Genomic DNA, 20,993 nt, shown 5'->3' on the forward strand with positions numbered 1-20,993 from the left:
CATGGGGAGTACTACGCTATCTCTGGATGCAGTTGTATGAGAAAATCACCCTGATGATATCATAGTGATGTCACCAGGGTTATCTCAGCTTGTGCCTAGACGCTACAGAAAGGAAGTCTACGTTACAGACCGGGTGTGAAGTTTAAAAACGTGGGCTGGAAGGATCTAATGGAAGTTTGTCGTGTTCTCCCATGTGTTTCCTGTGTTTCTAGTCCCCTGTTTGTCTCCCCATGTGTCTGTCTGTGTGTCTGTGTGTGTGTTAGTGGCAGCCACGGCTCCTCCTTCCTCTGGCTTCTCTCTGATTACTGCTGATTCACAGCACCTGCTCTAATCAGCACACCTGCCATCCATCATCTCATCAGCTTGACAGTACATCTTCCCCGGATCATCTGCCGCTCTTCACCAGATCGTTCAGCCTGCTGCAGCGGTCACATGCTCTCTGCCGCTCAGTCTTTTTTAATTGAGTTATTTCCTCGTGTTCGATACTTTGTGTGCTAGCGTTAATTCTCCTCTGCTGTCAGGATCGTCACCACCTGGTTACCTCTGCCTGACTGCAGATCAGCCTGCTGCCCACACTAACTCCCTCTGACCCACCTCAGTATACTCCTGTTAGACTGACTCTGTCTGGCCCCCCACCATCACCATTCTACCTGCTCACCTGCCTCATCCCCTGTGTTGCAATGAATCCCTTTCCACATATGATATTCAACTGTCTCCTAGTCTGCATTTTCGTCCACTCACACCTAGAGAGTTAGAGTTAGCTAGAGACTTGAAGTCAGGATATCTCAGCCTCTGCTGCTTCCATTTCTTTTTGCAAATCTTTCTCTTATACGTCCCCCAACCAAGCGAGCGCACTCCTTTTGATAACTTCAAAAATTCAGAACAGGAGTTGAGTAGCTGTCCACATGAATTGCCGAACTGTTTCTTCTGCACATTGTGTTCGTATATTCACCAATATTCATTTTTGTGTACTGCACCATGATGCAATAAATTGCTTTTCTATCCTGACGATAAGAACACGCTGCAAGTAAAACTCCACATTTTGGCCTAAAAATGTCAATGGAAAATGTTAAACACTATATTTGAAATTCAAAGGATCTGTCTTCTTTTCATGGTTTGGTTTATAAGTTATACAAGTATAACATTGTGCTCATAAAGTTAATTGCTGGGATCTGGGAACACAACAACATTGCTCCAACAAAGTCTGGTTTAGATAAACTGGTTTGTTTACAACCTGTATGATCATTTTTCGCAACACTTTTTTTTTTTTTTTGAACTAAAATTGAAAGTGAGCACAACCGACATGTCGCTAAGAATCTGTCATTGGACAGAAAAACTGCACGCACACAACTACAGTAGCTACAGTAGCTCAAAGTCTAAAAAAAAGAAGTGTCTTTAAATTGTAATGGATGTTTACAACAAACAGTTTGGGGTCTTAATTTTATGATTTGCCTTTGTTTTCTGTTCAAAATAATGTTATCTGACTTGCAGACAACATGATCTTCTTCTGACTTCTTTTTTAATGATGTCAGCGTGTTCCCAGATCTAACAAATTACCTTTTTAATCAGTAAAATATTGTTATTATTACTGATAGAAACAACTACAAAACCTACAAAATTAACATCCAGGTTGTAATAAACTGAAAAATGTCACATATTTCTGTCATGACACAATATTTTGAATCTTGTGTTAACATCTCTGACAAATGATGACTGTGAAATTTTAGGAAGATTCATAAAATAATTCATAGAATAATCATTAAAAAACACTTGTGGGCTCTCCAAATATCAGAAAGATATTGGGATATATGCGACAGTTTGGGTTTCTCGCAGAATCTAATAAAAGAGGCACCTGCTTCCCCTCCACTAATGTCTGAGGAAATACTGTAATTACATTTTTATGAAACATAATGTTTCATAATTATATCACGCTTCAGGGAAACCAAGCGGTAAAGCTGCAGTACTTCACGCCGCAAAAGCCACGTATTTAATAAGTGAGTCATCTGGTAACTACGCTGATAACGAGATAAGATGCGTCAGGATCTGACTCATTAAACTCAGGTGTCAGTGGTTGATTGATCGCATTGATTGAGTTTTTACATGTTGGGAATAGTAAAACAAAAAGCTCAATCATGTGCTAATTTCTGAGGAAAAAAGGGGGAAACCCTGCAGATGATTTCCAGTAAACTGCTCTGAACCAGTGTTACACTAGCTTTTAACAACAGCAATTGATTGAAATTAAGATTGAACACTGCCTCTTTTTTCCTATAATTATTAGGAAATTATGTGATACTTTCCAGGAAATTATTAGGAATTTACAGACTTGCAAAGTAAAGTGTTATTAATGTTCTCTGTCTTGTAAATTTGGATCCCAACTGCGTCTTTCTCCCTTAAACTGTATCACTGGAGGCAGTTTCTCTCTTTTCATTTACATGGTTCAGCTCTGCAGCTGCAACTTCAGGGCTTCAAAGTCTCTTCCTGAATGTGTCACAGAGTAATTCAGGAGCCAACAGAGTAAAGAGAATAAAGATACTGTACCACGGTGTGATTTGTGTAAAGGTAGACAACCCCAGTAGGAACTACAACGCATCAAATGTGTTTGTTCAGAGCAGAAAAGCTAGCGAGACGTCCCTCTCTGAAGCTCCCTCGCAGCTCAGACCACAAAAGAGGATCACTGAGAAGCAGACTAATCACCCCGAGGTGAGACGTGGACACGGGACAAATCCTGGTGTTTACCCGTCAACGGTGGTTTCTTGATGTTCAGTCCCCCTCCATCCTTTAGGAGGTTTAATTACTCACCATTCAGCTCTGTGTCTGCTTAAACACACAGCTGATGTAAACCAATTTGGGATCTGACTAGCAGGATGGATTACTGCCCAGCAATCTGTCTAAATAAAATGATCATTGGAGGATGATGGTGTGCACATGTTTGTTTTTGGGTTTGGATTTAATTTCCACATCTGTGCAACGTACAAACTTTGGGGTTTTCTCTGGATCATCTGATAACACCATCACCTTACTCACCTCTAATTTATACAGCCAGGCCTTGCTGAGTGTGTATGGTAGTTTTAACCAGCAGTAACACATGATTGCGGGTTGTGGGATTGTGGGATTTAACCAGAACAACCTCGCTCCTGGCGACGAGCCCCCTTACCTTTTGTAGTATTCTCAGGTGCCGTCCAATCCCGATATATATTTCTTAACTGGCGAGGCCTGGGAGAGAATATCTGCCTTTGTGTCTGTAAAAAGAGAAAAATGAAGCAGGTATGAAAATGAACTGCAACTACAGTAATTCTGCATATGTGCTGCGACAAGAGTGCACCATGAAGCCAGCGGGAGGACTCTCTTGTCTCTCTGTCTGAAAGAGATTCAGGGAGCAGACACCAGTGGAGACCTGCAGCACACCGCAAATGTGCTGAAATACAAAAGAGCAGAAGAGAACAGAGGCTGTGGGGGAAAAAAAAAAAAACCTCCCAACAGGGAAATCACCTATGTGAAAATACACAGACAATATACCTCAAGGTATCCTTTATTGTTTTAGTCCTCTGTCAAGCACCACATGTCTAACATATGTTCACCGTCCCCGACTGATCTAAAGCTTTTCATTCAGATTTATCTTCACACAATGAAACAGTCCCTTCTGCATCACTGAGTTTAAAAAAAAAACAAGCTGACACTCGGCTCCTGTGAGGATGAAGCCTCAGCACAGTTAACATTTTCATTTTACACTGTTTTATCGTGCATTATTTGCAATAAACAAGCAGGTGGAGCCTTAAAACATGTTTAGTGTCTTTCTGGAGGCCGTTTTCACTTCACACTGCTGCTCAGATCAAACATGAAACCTTCTGATATCAGATCACAGGAGGTAATTCAAGTGTAAACACTCGCTTGTCTTTCATGGACTGATAAAACACTCGGTTGGTCTGGTGGCTGCAGCAGACAAAACTGTTTCTTAAAAACACGGTTTCTTAAGAGTGTCTAACAACTAAGATGATCAGAGAGTCTATCTTATGAACCTTAAGCTTAAACCTGCAGTGCTGAACTTTTACATATAAATGAACAGCCGTTACATTCAAGCCCTGCCAAACAAGTTCAGACAATGCTGATAAAGCCTTTCGCCACCAGGTAAATCTCTCTGTACTTCACAGTATACAGAGTTTTTAATCTGGTGTCGGGTTTGACATTCCCATGCTGGCCATGCTCTATGGGCAAAACATGCGCACAAGAGACTTCTGCTGGTTGAGCAGCTAACTTCTGGTTAGCTCACTGTTAACCTGAATGAGGATAAAATAATTAATCATATTCTAGACTTTCTAAATGTTATCGAACTGAATACATCAAATTCTGATAATGAAACCAGTCATTTTGTGAGGGTTGTGTGACGCTCAAAACAATTTATCCACCGTTTAACAGCCACAACAGTAGCAACAGAGTAGGCTACAGCAGAGCCTATGATGTAAGCATGTGTCAACAGTGTTTTGTAATTACTCTCACTGCCAGAAGGCAGAGACAAGAGTCCGCACTCCAGCTTTAAGAGGTGTTTCTGAAAAACAACACAATTTAAACCGCTTTTAGAAATTATTGTAGATTAACGAGTGGCTCCTATGCCACTTTGGGGCAGCGGAGACAAGCAGTGAACACAACAGTGACATATCATCAGCTCTGAAGTTGATATGTTGAACTGTTCAACTTGAACAGTTGATTATTTCCACATCCAGCAGTTACGGAGCAACGTTATCATTCATTTGGAGTCGTGTTTCTGTCCACCTGGTGAATATAAGTCCAATACTCTTTTAGGTTCGTTTTGCTCTCTACCAACTCCTGAGGGAAATATCTGGCTCTTTAGCTGCTAAATGCTCCACTATGTTCACCAGCTAGTCTACAGCTAACTGTGTCTGTTTGCAGTTTGGTGCTGAGCAGGTAGTGTACAGTGGCTTTTTAGAGAAAAACAACACTATGAGAGCACTGAGAGTGAACCAAAACAGTAAAGTTGCAGCCGGACAGCTAAACAATGAGCTGAATTCACTATAACGCTCTGTAAAGCCAAGGGGAGCTGCAGAGTCACTGATAATTCTCCGTAGGTTCATCACTACGAACCACAACCAACACATTACATACTTTGTTGAAGGACTTTTTGGAGAAGTGAAACCAGAATCTTGTAATCAAAACAATTCTCCTTAACATTAAATTCAAAAAACCTGGCTGGACCTCACTAACCTGATGCACCAGATGGTCTATTACACAGAATCATCTGCAAAGTTGTCCTTCAAAACTGTTTGGAAAAGGGAAGGCACTTTCAAAAAATACTTGGCAGGTGACTGAATGAACCATCTGTCTATCACGTCTATTACCATCTTACCTTGCAAGCAGCTGGATACGCAAGATCACACAAGAATCCTCACGGGGACCCTGACTGGTACGAACCACCGGTGGTTCACGCATTAGCAGTTTGCAGCAAATGTAAAAACAATATTTTAAGATTATCACTTTAAAACCTGTAAAACCTATAAAAATCTATTAGCCATACCAACCTTCAGCCAGCCAGTAAATTGTATTACAGATAGACTTTATGACTCTACTGTAGCACTAAAGACACATGACTAACAACTTAGAAACCTGTCTGTTACACCAACACTAACATGGGCGAGAACCAAACTAAAACAAATCTCTGTCGGTAAGCCAACACGCGTGTGCTGCCGTGTGCTGCAGGATAAAAACGTGACCTGGAGTACCAGGGGCAAAGGTAAAGGACAAATACCTAAACAACAGCATTTGGAGTAGAAAACTACTGAAGGAGCTTCCCTCAGTAAGTTTTCAGGGAATCTTTTGATTAACAAGCTTTTATCTCGCACCAAAATGAATTGGTTGCTTCTTCCACCGACTCTCTGTGCTGTCAAGCGGCCAAATAAGATTAAAAGGAATGTGCAGCTCTGCAGTATTAACCTTCTGGGTTCTGTTCAGTGTTGACTGCTTTTTTCTGTTTCTCTGTCCTGTTCTTGGCAGGTCTGGATGCAGGATTAGTCCAAACAGGGTTCAGTGTTAATGAAAGGTGGCAAATCCAAGACAGACAGCAGGGGGACGACTGCAACCCCCAAAGAACCCCTCCAATCCCCCAGACGAGACAGAAAATCTGCTGATACTTTAAATTTCACAGTGGAAACCAGCTGCAGTTTTTTTCCACTGCTGGTACATGTAGGATTGATCAAATATTCACACGGAGTAAACCCCGGTGGTTTCAGTTTGAAGAAAAATTACTCTACTTAACTGCTACCACATACACACACACGCGAGTGAAGACATTCAGTGTATCGACTAAATGTCAGTAAATTAAATGTCTAACGTTGCTTTAGGTGATTTCAAGTCATCCTCATCGTTTGCAGCCACTAGCATGCAAATCTGCTCTTTTCACTCTGCTCTGTTAGTGTCCTTTACTGTAGAGTAGTTATTTAAAGACACTTGAATTCGTGCCGAACAAGGACCCAAGTTGATATTCGTAAAAAGATATATTTTACTGTCATTTTATGTAAATCTTTTTGGGATAAAAATACATCGACAGAAAGCATTTTCTAACTGTCAGATAAAAACTGTGTCTCTGAAATGTTAGTTAGTAAGTAATGAAAAACAGTTTTGCTTGACAGCCATTCATCTTTTTTTAAATTTACCTTATTGGTTATGAAAAAGATTCATTTACATGTACTGTAAAATCACATAATTAAAAAAAATGATTTCATGTTGTTCATGGAGCAAGTTTTGAGACACAGCAGCTTTATTAAAGGCATCAAAGCTGTAAGCTGTTGGTTTGTTCTGGACTGAATCAATGGATGAGTCCGTAAACTTGTTGGATCGGTTTCTTTTCACACAGAAGAAACATTAAGTGAACCAAAATCCATCATTAAAAACCAGGTTAGAGCGTTTTCTCATCTCATTGGTCAGATTATATCATGAGAGAAATGTACTTTGTCATTAGTCCATTTTGTACCTTTATTCATTCTCCGGCTAGCTGTTAGCAACTGTTGAGTTCACTCAAACTTGCTGCCTTGTAGTCAATCAGATGGAGGTCGGATCACATTGCCACCGCAAACAAATTCCAGAATTTGTTTATGAGTGGACTGAGACCACTTCCTCTAAAGTGTCTCTGTGCTGTGGTTTTGACTGAAGTATGTTCAGATCTGCCCAAACGAATCGTACCAAAGAGGAAAACCAACCAGACTAACATTCAACCGGACTAAACTACACAGGTTTGAAAAACAGCCTAAAGCTTGGTAGAGAGCATCCAGATTCAGCCCAGTTTTAACCACAAATTGGTCAACTCCAACTGATTTTAGAATCGGGCTGAATTTCTGCCAGATTGGTTGTCGTTTTATGTGCGGTTTGAGGTCATGACGCCTGATTAAATATCTGAACGATCAATGATCTGTTGGATATCATAAGTATAACAAACCAGAGAATGCATTATGTAGATAGAATCTACTGTGACAAACTTAATCAAGCTTTGTTGTTGTTTCTGTACAAACTGAAGCGGCTAAAAGTAAAACTGACTTTCTCTTTGCTGCATACTCAAAATTGTTGTAAACAATCTTGTTTGAAGGGAACTTTATTGAAATTGTCAAAGGATTGAGTGAGTGGCAGTAAAGCGCTGCAAGACATCCAGTCTGCTGGAAATCCATACGAAGAAGAAGACCCTATTCATGTGTAGTGTGAGTTAACACAACATACACGATCAATAAAAAACGCAGTGTATGCCCACCTTTATGCACCATCCAAATCAAAATCTCAACAAACTATGAGCCAGATTGAAAAAAAAACAGAATAATGATGGTCCCCAGGAGAAGACTCCTAATGATTTTGCTGACAGCGCCACCATCAAGCCACATTTTCCGCAATATCTAAATGCAAATCTTGTTGAGACTTTATATTGCAGTTTGTTGTTATTGTTGTTGTTGTATTGGGGGTTCATTAGTTCATACAGGTGTTCATGATATTGCACTCAGCCTGATAACCTCAGTAGCATCTCATCAGAGGCTAAATAATGATTCAGAAAATGAAATTGTTCCTGTCTGAGAGTCCAACAGGTCTGAAATGATAATAAGAATGTAACCTAAAAATATCTCTCCAAAAGGTTGAGATGATGGGAAATTAATGCCTCAACAGAAAAATCTCTGTCATGAGCTGAGGTGCTAAAGTCTAACAAGGTTGAAATTAGATTTTTCTGGCAGTAGAAAAGAGCAGCAACTGTGAGCCAGGAGTTAATAAAAGAGATGCTTTCTCTCCGTTAAAAATCAACTTAGCATTGATTTACAGTGGTGACTTCTGGAGATGTGAGAGAAAGATTTGTCTGTATGTGAGAGTTGAACTGTAGCACAGGGGAGTGAACACAAAAAAAGACAAACAGAGGACAAAGAAAAGAACAAAGAGTACATAAAAGTGTAGCTTTTTGTTTCTTTGCTGACCTCTAAATGTGTTCAAACTGGGCCTGAAGTGAAATTTAGCACACAAAGTGAACAGAAAGTGGACGTGAAAAGACTGAGACTGACGCAATTTGAGGAAAAGATTTGTTTGATCCTTAAAATGTCAGAAAAGTTGTGAAAATTGCCCTTCACAATCTCCTGATGCCCCAGCTGTTATCTCCAAATCCAACCAACAGTACCAAACCAAATCATTCAATCAGCAAATATTAACATTGGAGAAGCTGGAGCCACTGAATTTTGGCCATTTTGTCTTAAAAAACCAATGAACTATACAAATCGTTTGATACATTTTCTTTTAATTGATCAGAGTAATTGATTAATTGACTAAACATTTCATATATAGTTTAGAAAAACAGAGAAACCAGAAGGAAATGATAGAAACTACTGGGGGTCCAGGTAAGCTTTGAGCTGTCACACAAACTGCCTTTGTTACCAAGCTAAAAATGTGCTTTTGTTATGTGAAAAATTAGAAAAAAGTACTTTACAAACACAATTTTCTAAGGGTGTTAAGTTATTTTTTAAAAGACACTCCTTAGGAGCCACAGTGGTCTGCTCTGTGGTCAAAAACATTCAGTGAGTTTATTCAGAGATAAATCTGGTGATATTCTGTATTTTTCTTATTGTTAACAAATCCCATGAAAAGTCCAAAACCAACAATGAATCGATCTAACAAGTTGTTATTGCTATATCTTATTCCTCTGTGCCCAGACCTCCATTGTTGAACAAAAACTATTAAAAACACGTCAATGATCCACACAGCTGCACTGGGTGACATGTTCCTTCATCACCATGAACACAAACTGTAGTTTATTTTGACACAATCCCACATACGACGTCCTGCTGCTGCCAGAAATACTCACTAGAGCACCAGATGTGGATTCATCTGCTACTGAAAATAGTCCCCAACAAATGCACTATCCAAGGTTGAATCAAGGGCAACTGGACTTGGTTGAAAATACCTGGGGATGTTTCACCTCTCATACGAGGGTACATTCCTCACTGCATTGGACTGCACAAACTAGATTGCTTTTCTTGTGTTTGGGTGTGGGGTCTTTTGGATGGGTCAGTCTTAGTGTGTTGCTGGGTTTGAAAAACACAGGGATGCAGTGTTTGTTGAAAATCCTCCTGAGTTTCTCAGATACTCCAGACACATAAGGAATGACAATGTTGTTGCGTTTATTCTTCTTTTCTTCACCACCTGCAGTGTTCATATTCTTCCTGGATCTTGTGGCTGTTTTCACAAAGGTCCAGTATCCACAAGCTTTAAGAAAAGCAATCTCGTACGTGCACAAACTCGTATATCAGGGAAACTAAACAACCATTAAGCACACAAATGGTTCAACGCAGGAGGGCCTGCTCCGCAGATCAAGACTCAGCGGTTTACCTACACCTGCAAGATAAGGGTCACTCTTTCAAGGACAACAATGTACATATTTTGGTTAGGGAACAAAGATGGTTTGAAAGAGGCGTGAAGGCCATCTACGTCGAAGTAGGGAAACCATCTCTCAACAGGGGGGAGAGGTATACAACACCCTTCTCAGGAGACAACCATTCACATTTGGCCTCATGTGACACCTCCAACGACTGTCATTTACACTTGGCCCCAGCTGACTCCAACGACTCTTAACGACTTTTACTACAACAGCCAGGAGCACTAACGAACCCAGTGGTATCAGTGACCTTGAAAACGACCCCACAGAGATTAAAAACCTGGGACTCCACACCAGTCAGTTAGAACTGAAGAAGCCCTTTGGATGAGATGCAACAAGTACCTTCAACCAAGTCCAGTTGCCCTTCAGTTCAACGTTCCTTGGATAACCATGACCTGGATGATTGAGACAACATACGCACTATTTCCTTCTGTTTGAGTGACATTTGTAAAAACTACAGTGGCCAGTGAAACTATATGTTTGTGAGGTGTTTTTAAAGATGCATGTCTCCAGTAAGAAACAATGACCTTGGAGCTGAGAGCCACAGACAGAGTGGAGAAGTCAGAAAGCATCGAGAGACAGACTAACAAATTGTTGGTTTTGGTCTTTTCATGGGGTTTAATCGAGTATAAAACTCGCCTTATCCTTAAAGTCTTTCAACCCTGTCGACCAAACTTTCTGAATGTAAACAAAGTCTCCTTGTCTATACGCGTCACAGTCTGGAAAGTGCTGCGGCTCCCTAAAGGGCAATTTATGAAACAGTCCAAGCAACAACTTTTAATTCAGTTAAAGTTTCATAATTGAATAAAATCTCCGGAGGACAAAAAGCTTTGTGAGTGAACTGACACACAATTAATGAACCACAATATTAATTAAGCTTTTGGACAATATGAGCTTTTGATGAATGCACCGATATTGTTTAATCAAGGCTGTGGATAGGCAAAATTAAAAACTTTTCACTTTGCCGTTGACACTTGCCAATCAACAAGGTCTTTGTCAGTGCAACGCCTACTTTTAGGATAAAATTCATCCACCTAAAGCTTTGTGTGAGTAAATCCAGGGGTTGCTGTCAATTATTTTTCCAGGTAAATACTAGTCTGTAAAATAAAAAAATAGTGAAAAGATGTGCATTGCAACTTCCCAGAGCCCAAAGTGACATCTTAATATGTTTTATTTTGTTCAACCAACAGTCCAAAACCCAAAGATGAAAGTTTCCAATGATATGACACAGAAAAGCAGCAAATCCTCACATCTGAGAGGTTGCAGCTAGAGAATGTTTGGAATTTTTTTCATTATATTTGCTTTTGCTCATCGTTTCAGCTCTAGTTGTTTTGTGGCAGATAGTTTTACTGACTAAAGAGACACGATTTCTAATGTGGATCTTTATCTTGAACAACAACAACAACATCCTGTAAGTTTCTACCTAGAAGATTGTTTGGGCCAAACCTTTTCTTGCCAAACATCAGTGCCTTTCTAAAGGGTATTTTGTGAGGATACAACCAAACCTGCTGAGCCACAGTTGCCTCGATCAGCCTAAATTCTGAGGGTGCAAGTACCAAACTCATCCGTTAGGCTCGACCTTTGAATCAATACAAACACATTCAGGTGTGGGACAAAGTCCAGGACAACATCTGTTTCTATTTAGAAGATTGATTTTTTTTAAGCTTGATACCAAAAAATACTTTTTTCAATACCGTGCCTTGAGAAATATTGACAATTTTTTTTCTTCATTTCACAAAAGAGGCCAAAGTCAAAGTGGCCCTGAGGTGCAAAACACAACAACACTGGACAACATAACTGAATATACAACTAAATTCTCACAAAACAAAATGATAAAACTGAAAATACAAGGACATTTAAGAAAACACATTAGCAAAAAAGAAAAAAGCACAACAACATATCATAAAAAACTCTAACAAAGCAGAAAATGCAACATTTCACAAAATATATTAACAAAATTGAAAACACAATTACATTTAACAGAACAGAAAACAAACACATACAACAAAGCAGATGTAAAGTGTTGTATGGACCTCAGGGCCACTTTAGAAAGTTCTCAGTGTCACAAACACATTTCGGTCAAACCCAAAGAAGATTTGAAGGTCGATAAGCAGCCCTATTTCTACTGTCAACATCGGTAATGTGATCTATGTGAGGCATCAGACGCCATGATTGTTTACAGTCCTGATTCTGAAAGTCACGTAATGAATAAATTTAAGGCACTGTGATCACCAAATCTGACACAGCGACCTTCTCTGAAGACATAAATGTCATGTAGTCTGATCCCAGCATTATTTTTCAGTGCCTTATAAAACACACTTTGAATTATCTTGTGTATTAACTGTGCAATAAAATAAACCTTCTTTGTCTTGAGAGATTTTTGTTTTCAGTTTTCAGCTGGACGACACTGACTAGATGATATCTGAGGCTACGTTCACATCACAGGCCTTAATACTCAGATCAGATCTTTTTGTGTTGATGGTTCACATGCATGTTTCTAAGTGACATGTATCTGGCATTGGGGTGAACACCACTGAGGTCCTAAACTGCCACACATGTGCAGATTTAACTGAAATATGGGCTGCAGACACACAAGAATAACAACAATAAAGTCATTTGTGCGACAGTCAAATCATAAACATGGATGACACAGCTGTGATAAGCTTATGATAAGTTCTTCCCAGTTTGGTTTGAATAGAAGCTTCTCCGTAAATATCCAACAAATTTGAAACTTCCTCGTTTTTCCATTTACCTTTATCACTGTTGTTGCTCTCCTCCGTGTTTATTTTTACTGGGCACTAAATGACAATGACAGGCAATATGTGCAGAGAAATGTGATGTTAAAAAAAAACACATTAAGTTCAATCTGAGCATTCTGACAGCTGTCAAATAGCCAGAGTTCGAATATGAATCAGATGTAGGACCATATATGCAAGTGGCCCAGATCTGATATAAAAAAATCAGATTCGAGTCACTTGAAGGCAAAAAGATTTGGGCCACGTCATCATGTAACGCAGCCTGATATTTCTAAAACTACTAGTTTACCTGCACATGGCTCCATGTCCTCGAACTATATGACACTCCCCTCCTTGACAGTAGTCCGGCTGGAGGACACACACACTCTGACAGGGCAAGCCGTCCACCGACTGGTAGCCCGGCTCACACAGACACTGAGCCTCCTTCGTCCGGCCATTCACCACGCAGCTAGAAAACTCGTCGCAGGCCATGAACTTGCAGGGATCGGCCTGATCAGCTGTGAGAAGAGGAAAAGAGGGAGAAAGCACAGCAGACATTAGTATTCATGAAATGTGTGTCCGCGCCTCCTCTCTCCAGGAGGTACTGAGGAGTGCTTGATTTTAATGAGATCCTCAGCTCCTGGTCTGCATTGAAATGTAAGATTTAGCCTTTGGCGTGGACAGCTTCCGAGACTAAACGTCAGATGCACTCTGGGGAAATTAGAATGTTTGGAGGGTTTCATGGTCGTGGATGAGATGTACGTCATGTGATGCCACAACATGTGGTCAGTATCTATCCGTTTAGCTGTAGATCATTCATATCTCCACAAGTATATGTGTGTGTTTGTGTTTGAGTCAGGGCTTCGACATGGATGCACAGAGGGAGACAGGAACTACAGCTTCACTGATACATCGGCCAGGGCCATGTTATCGGACAATTTGATCTTATCACAGATATATTAACATCAGTATATGTTGACTGATAAGTAACAAGACATGTCAGTACAGAAACCAGAGACCACATCTGATCATGATTCTTTAATAACTAAAATTAAAAGATACTTATCAAAATATTTATGTTGTGCATTTATGTTAAATAGGGCTGCGACTAATGATTATTTTCATCATCGATTAATCTGTTGATTATTTTCTTGATTAATCAATTAGATGTTTGGTCCGTAAAATGTCAGAAAATGGTGAAAAATGTCGATCACTGTTTCCCAAAGCCCAAGGTGATGTCCTCAAATGTCTTGTTTTGTCCACAACCCAAAGATATTAAGTTTACGGTCACAGAAGACTAAAGAAACCAGAAAATATTCTTTTTTTAGACTTTTTTTCTTAAAAGATGACTCAAAACAATTAATTGTTTGTCAAAATAGTTGGTGATTAATTTAATAGTTGGCAACTAATTGATTAAACGACTAATCGTTGCAGCTCTAATGTTAAAAAGACCGTTATTGGCCGATTTACTGCAATCAGCAGTCAAACATCAACATCAGCCCTGGCCTCAAAAATCCAGTATGAGTCACACTAAAAACATTTAAAAAGAGTCATTCTGCATGATGAGAGTATTGTCAACAAAATGTACTTCACTTAACCCTGCATTAATGGGTTTTTGGCCACTTGTGGGAAGCACAACAATATATTATTCATCACCATATAAAGTTGATATGTCAAACATGTTAGCAAACAGTGGCCTATTTATATCCTGCAGTTACGGAGCAACATTATCATTCATTTAGAGTCGTGTTTCTGTCCATCTGGTGAATGTTAGTCCAATATTCACTCTCCTTTTAGCTCAGGTTTGGTCTCCACCGACTCCTAAGAAAAATATCTGGCTGTTCAGCAGCTAAATGTTCCACTTTCTTCACCAGCTAGTCTATATCTTTGTCTGCCTGCTGTTTGCTGCTGGGCAGGTAGTGTATAGTGGTGTTATCAAAGCTTGTTTGCTGAAAACTGCTGCTACTGCTGATGCAGGTTGAACTGAGACTGAACCAAAATAGTCATTTGGGGAATTAATGAAAAGATGCTATAAAGCTCTCTAGAGCCTCTGTGGTTCTCAGTTAGTTCACTACAAGCGACTCCCTTGACATTGCACATAGTATTTGCCAATTAGCACTAAACTCAAAGTATAGCTGAGGCTGATGGAGATTTTAGTTTATCTGGGATTCTAACCAAATAAAATTCTGACCAAATGATGGTGCTAGAAGCAAGATATCCTGATGGGAACATGAATATCTGTACAAAATTAAAATTTAAATTTCATGGTAATCTATACAACAGTTGTTGAGACATATTACTTAAAACCAAAAATATCAACCTCATGGTGGCACTAGAGGAAAAACTAGATCATCAAAGTCATTAGGATTCATCCTCTGGGGAACATGAATGTCTGTACAAAATTTCATGGCAATCCATCCAATAGTTGTTGAGATATTTCAGTATTTCAGATATTTCAGCACAACCCCAATAGCATGACTAAAAATATGAATAAAAGTGGCTTAAAGTAACATTTTAAATGTGTAACTTACTATTAATGGAGTGTTTTCATGTCATTTAATGGTATTGCAACTTTAATAAAGTGCAAATTCAAGTGTAGATAAGAGTAATACATGTCTGTGTTTAATAACAACGAGCCAATTGTACAAGAGTATTGTTTCACCAAGAAATTGATCCCCAATCAAGATTTGCTGAAACACAATCAGCCACCTGTGAGGTAGTGGATGTTGCAGCAACACTTCCCATCTCTGCAGCTCACTTCTCATCTTCATCACTATTATTCCAGCACTATTATGTTCTGTATAGTCCCACTGTGTAATGGTGGATTTGACATATAGACCTAATTACAGAGTCTATTTCTTTGTGATCTCTGCTCTCTGCCTCCATCTCATCTGTGGAGAATATCACAATACAAAGCTTATCGAGCATGAGACGCATACAAAGAAGCACCGCTGATACAATAATGTGACTTATCATAAGATGCTGGCTTGTGTTGTCTCACAGACATAAAAAGCTATTGTAAGACATCACTGTACTGTAGCTGTATCAAGTTTACTGTTTTCCACCAGTGTGAAATTAGAAAAATACAGTTGTATGCAATAAAGATTATGGGGCATAAAACTAAACATTTAAGGCCATTTCCCCATATACCAATTAAGTATAGAAAAAAATAAAATTTTATTGATATACACTAAAAAATGCATTAAATTGGTTCAACTGTAATCTAGGAAATTAGCCATTAAGGGCTTCTTGTTTATGTAGAGCTTTCTGAGAAAATATAACATAAAGAAAACCAAATTATTGATGAGCTCATTATAGTTTGTAAAATGAAAAAAGTCTGTCTTTGTACTGGTTTCTAGGACTGCAACAATTAATCAATTAGTTGATCAACATAAAATTAATCTAATGCGGTCTAATACAATAGCCCTGCAATGAATCCTTCCTGCATCAAGGTTATAATGCTCAGTTTTTATTTAATCCATTTTGGAGAGGCCTACGGGCCTTCATCATGAAATTTCACCAGATCAAGTATCGTGTTTCACTTTGCAGGCAGGAGAATATTATGTCAATATTGCTTCTTCATCATTAAGGAGAGTCTACATCAGCAACCATGTGTCAAGCCTGTTCTAGCAGCAGCTATTTGCCTACTCTTAAACTAGTAATATTTTTCATAATATATGTAGATCATAATAAAATTTCATAGTGCTAGAGGAGTGAGGTATTTTGACTTAGAGTGGAAATAAGTGTCTGTAGAGCAAAACAATGAAACTACCAACATTTAACCTGTTCAACTGTTATTTTTTCCCTTAAATTTCCCTCAAGTTCAAAAAGGAAAAGTTACTCTTCTCTGCCTGACTATCATTTATATATTTTGTAAGAGCTTGTTCCATCTCTTCATATAAGCTACATGATTTTTACAGTGAGTTTAATATTCAAACCCAAGACTCATATGAGATTTGATATGTTTTGTGCATCAGTTTAAACACATTTTCCCAAAATTCAGCCAGACATATTTGGTATCTCTAGAAACTCTGGATCTCCAGTACAATTTAAAATGTAATTTTAAGTTCTGTGGGTTTGAACAAAGTTTGGACAAGTTTGTAATGATAGAGACTGAAGGTTAAAGAGGCTAATGTTTTTTTATACCTGGTTCAATGTCCAGAGAGTGGGTGTCAATCTGGATGTGCAGGTTCTGGGCGGCAGCGGAGCAGAACTCCTCCAGGACGCAGTGGACGGCCTCAGTGATGTTATACGGCACCGACTTGGCAAACTTCATCTTGCTGTTGATGACTACGCTGCCTTTCCTGAAGTTGAGAATCTCCAGTTTCTTGAAGCCGGTCAGGTTTGCCTGCAGGTAAGGCATTAGCTGCAAAGAAGCAGAAAAAAACATTAGATAAATAAAGCTGTAAACATAGCGTTCTATCATAGGCAGAGCAGACGGTCACACTGAGCCTGATTGCATCCTGCTACAAAACACAAGAGCCACAGACTCTGAACAATGACCCACATTAGCTTTCCTGCTAAGGTCTCTGTCTTATCTAACTTACAAACATGAACACATGTCTTGTCCTGCACCTTAGCTTGCTGAACAAGCCACCAAACAAGCATTCACTGGGGAAAAGTGCACTGCTAACGTCAGTTAGCAGGCGAGACAGCTATTTAGCTGCTCAGCTGCAGCACATTGAACAGCATGTAAACAAACCTGCAAATGTCGCTTCAGACCCGTTAGGTGCTGGTGTGGTTTTTAATCTTTAATGCCACTGCTAACACCGCACTGTCTGTCCATTATTTGTAGCTACAGCAGTTTGTTTACTTTGTCTATCATTCAAACGCCTGCTGCTGTCAATCAAACATGCCCCTCCACCTGACTGATGAAAAAAGGAGCATTTCTGATATTTCCCCAAAGACCTTTTTTCATATTGTTGATATTGTTGATATTATTTTTGACTGCAAAAAGGGCCGACTAAATGGGATTTTTGTTGGACTTTAATATTTCTGTTTTGTGCACTCCTATTAAAAAACCAAACTGTTGTCAGTTATATTGGGATCTTAAAATGCTAACGGAAAATTGTGAGGTTTCATGCTCTTAAATTACAGACATACCTCACAACACCTACTCAGGCAGCTGCTTAAATCTCAATGAATTCAAATTTATCAGTGAAAGTTATTATTTCATACATTTCACAGATATTTATAGTCATTTTTGCATGAAAGCAGCAGTAGGACATTTATTTTGTTGCTTCTATGTGTCTGTATATGTGTGTGTGTGTGAATAATATATCCTGAAATTCTAAAAATGTTTATAAGTGGTACTGGTAGCGACTGCCACTGATGTGATAATGTTGTTTATGGAGGAGATGCAGTTAAGCAGCACACCGCTTGCTGAGATGAGTAACGGTGGCTTCAGTTTGTTTCACTTATCTGTTTTCTTCACTTATTTATTCTATCATCAAGGTCACTTTCTTTAGAGAGAGTTCCAATCTCAAAACAGACAGCATATCAACAAATTAGTATCTTTCAGAATCCAGTTAAACTCACAGAAAACGCTTCAAAAAGCCTCAGAAGTTCCACATTTCTACAGAGCACACAATTATACTGAAAAAAAAAAACTGAAACACTCAACAATTTTGTTTCCATAATTCCCATATGGCCGTACATAATTACCTCTTTTGATGCAGTTAACAAAACTGTTCAGCAAAATGAATAATAAAATCTTTTCAGAAAATGTGGGTCTCCAAAGGATTTAGAGCACTTTATTTTTAATAAGGCAACATATAAGCCTGAACCAATATATTCTATTCATGTGATAATTACTGAGTTTCAGTGTTTGGATTGATTTTTTTTTTTTAATCACTGTCAGGGATAAGCAACAGCAGACTTGAGGACACTGAGACAAACCTGGTGGCTGAAAGGATGCTGTTTTGATTCCTCATGTTAAACAGACAAATAAAAAACCTTCTTAAAGCTCCTCCTGTGGTCTTGGTACCATTCAGCAAGGCATTTATCCTTAAAATGCATCAGTCCAGAGGCTGGGCAAAGACTTTTGTGACTCAGTTTACTCAGAAGTTTGGTTGCTTGATCTAATTAAATAAGTTTAATGCAGCAGGTTGTTCTTGTGAAGCTGAGTGAACACCGTTAGGACAAGAGATAAAGCGTTAAGCATCTTGACAGACAGTTTCAACATTTATTTTCACACTTTGAGACTTTGAACTTGCTACAGGGCACCTTTGGCTACCAAAAAATATTTTCAATTTGAACTTTTATTCCAAAGTGCAGTGCATTTTATTCAGGTCTGAGTAGGTGAAACATCCAGAGACTACAACTTACGAAAAAAGCTGCTGCCAGGCTTTTAACATGTTCAAAGAAAAGCAACCTGCTCACTTCGTATGAGCCTGATCGCTGCTTGAGATCCTCTTACAGGGCCCTATCAATGGTTTCTTAATCTCTAGAGGGTGACTGGACCTTTGCTGTCCGAGACCCCTCAATTGATTTTTATTTTATGGCTTTTCTTAAGTGATGGTAATTTGTGTAAATGTTTTGGGTTTTATTTACCTTTTACTTCTTGTTTTTACTGTAAAGCACTTTGTAACTTTGTTATGAAAGGTGCTTTTAAAATAAAGTTATTATTATTATCATTGTTGGTTTCTCCTCATTTAACACGCCAGTACGCTGCTTTGTCTCTAGTCTCAACTGATGTAAGCATAAAGTTTATATGAGACAGTGTAGATCTGTTGAAACTGAGTTTTATTATAATTCTGTCATGCTGCATTTTAATCTGCATTTTTGCATAATTTCTCATAGGAATCAAGTTTTTATATTGTAAATTGTGGAGACTGAGATACTCGTAACAAATAACTGGACATTGACTTGCTTTAAATGAAAGGTGAGGGGAACTATTTACAGGCATCTGGACACTGCTTAAGGCTAAAAGCTGCATTTCAGCCTCAACACATCTGAAATGAACAGTTCTTCATCTTAATTCACACCACCTACTGCACGGGATCGTTGCATATGCCTCTACATTTGCTCCTAACTCTCTGCCTGCATGCAGGCTAAATGCAAAGATTAATCGAGGTTATAACAAAGACACATGTTCCGATTGATTTTTGTTTACTGTGATTTATTTCAGTGCTATTGTCATGTTTAGAACATGTTCTGAGGCTCAGAGGGACACAACGCTCTTAAAGATTGTTTCTTTATTTATCTAATGAAGGTTTGCTGGCCGTGCTTGAACTCTCTCAGCCAGTTCATTTATATTCACACCTGGGAGCGTCCTGCTAGAACAGCAGCCTTTTAATAGTGCACACTGGGAATGGCCCAGTACGAATGGTTTACTGATGAATCATTGCTGTTTGATATGAAAATGTATCCACAACAGAGAAGACTCATGGCATGTCAACAAATATAAAATATGTCATTTTTTTTCAAGGCTCTTAAGACATTTGGTGAGTCCTTGAACACAAATGAATCACATGAATGGAGAATGAAACACACAGAGGAGCTTTTGTGCCACAATCAATTGTGGGTTTGTGCATCTTAAATACAGGAAAACACTTACATTTAACCCTGGGCCTTATTGCTCATTCCACCCTTTATCTACAGAGGAATCTCTGAAGAGTCTCCTCACGTCTTAGCTTTACATGCATATATTGTTATATGCACACATGCACATATTGTTATTTCTTCTTATTCTAAGAATGATGAAGACCGACCACAATAGAGGCTACAGATGAAGGCTTGATTAAACAGCTGCTAATTCCAACAAGTCATACATCAATGTCTCAGTCCACAACAGCTGAATTAACTACTCAGTCTTAGTTAATCTACAGTAAATGTTTAATATTTGATCATCAGAATTTCCATAACTTCCCGCAAAAAACAGAGTAATTAATCGAGAAAATTATCATTAGATTAACAAAAAATATTTTTATATTTTTATTTTCTCATGCATTTATAGAGATGTATATATGTTCTATTTCTGAATATCTGATTTTGAAAACAAAGTACCTCAAATGCAGCCGAGTTCAGAGGGAGTTTTCTTAATGAATTTAAAGAAAAGCTTTTCATCACACAGCGCTGCCACTCTGATCCAACTGATTCAAACCAGCCGAGCACAAGCAGCCAAAAGGGCATCTAAATTAAACTGCTGCCTCTCTGCTTATTGAAGGGATTTACTCACTTGTTTAGGGAGGAGTGCTAATCAGAGCTGCATTCAAGTGAGAGTAACTGGCAATAATAACAACCTTAGTAAAAAAAAGTACCTGATGAGTGATGGGAATAAGAGTTGAGCTCCTGTCTTGAGCACTATTTGATTTAAGATTTTGACCCAAGAATGTTGATAGTTGCTAACAATATGAAAA

The 20,993-nt window shown here is 38.8% G+C and overlaps 1 protein-coding gene across 1 annotated transcript in view; it reads right to left on the reverse strand.

Moving 5' to 3' along the window:
- LOC122965787 (titin-like) overlaps positions 1-20,993 on the reverse strand; it is a 57,499-nt gene that overhangs the window by 4,886 nt on the left and 31,620 nt on the right. Inside the window, exons 14-16 of the mRNA XM_044329995.1 lie at positions 16,780-16,999; positions 12,944-13,151; positions 3,155-3,239 (exon numbers count right to left, since the gene is read on the reverse strand). Coding sequence (XP_044185930.1) covers positions 3,200-3,239; positions 12,944-13,151; positions 16,780-16,999 — 468 coding nt within the window. The 3' untranslated portion in view covers positions 3,155-3,199. The remainder of the gene's footprint in view (positions 1-3,154; positions 3,240-12,943; positions 13,152-16,779; positions 17,000-20,993) is intronic.

This window comes from Thunnus albacares, chromosome 16, assembly GCF_914725855.1.
Source record: "Thunnus albacares chromosome 16, fThuAlb1.1, whole genome shotgun sequence".
In the NCBI taxonomy this organism is placed as follows: Eukaryota; Metazoa; Chordata; class Actinopteri; order Scombriformes; family Scombridae; genus Thunnus; species Thunnus albacares.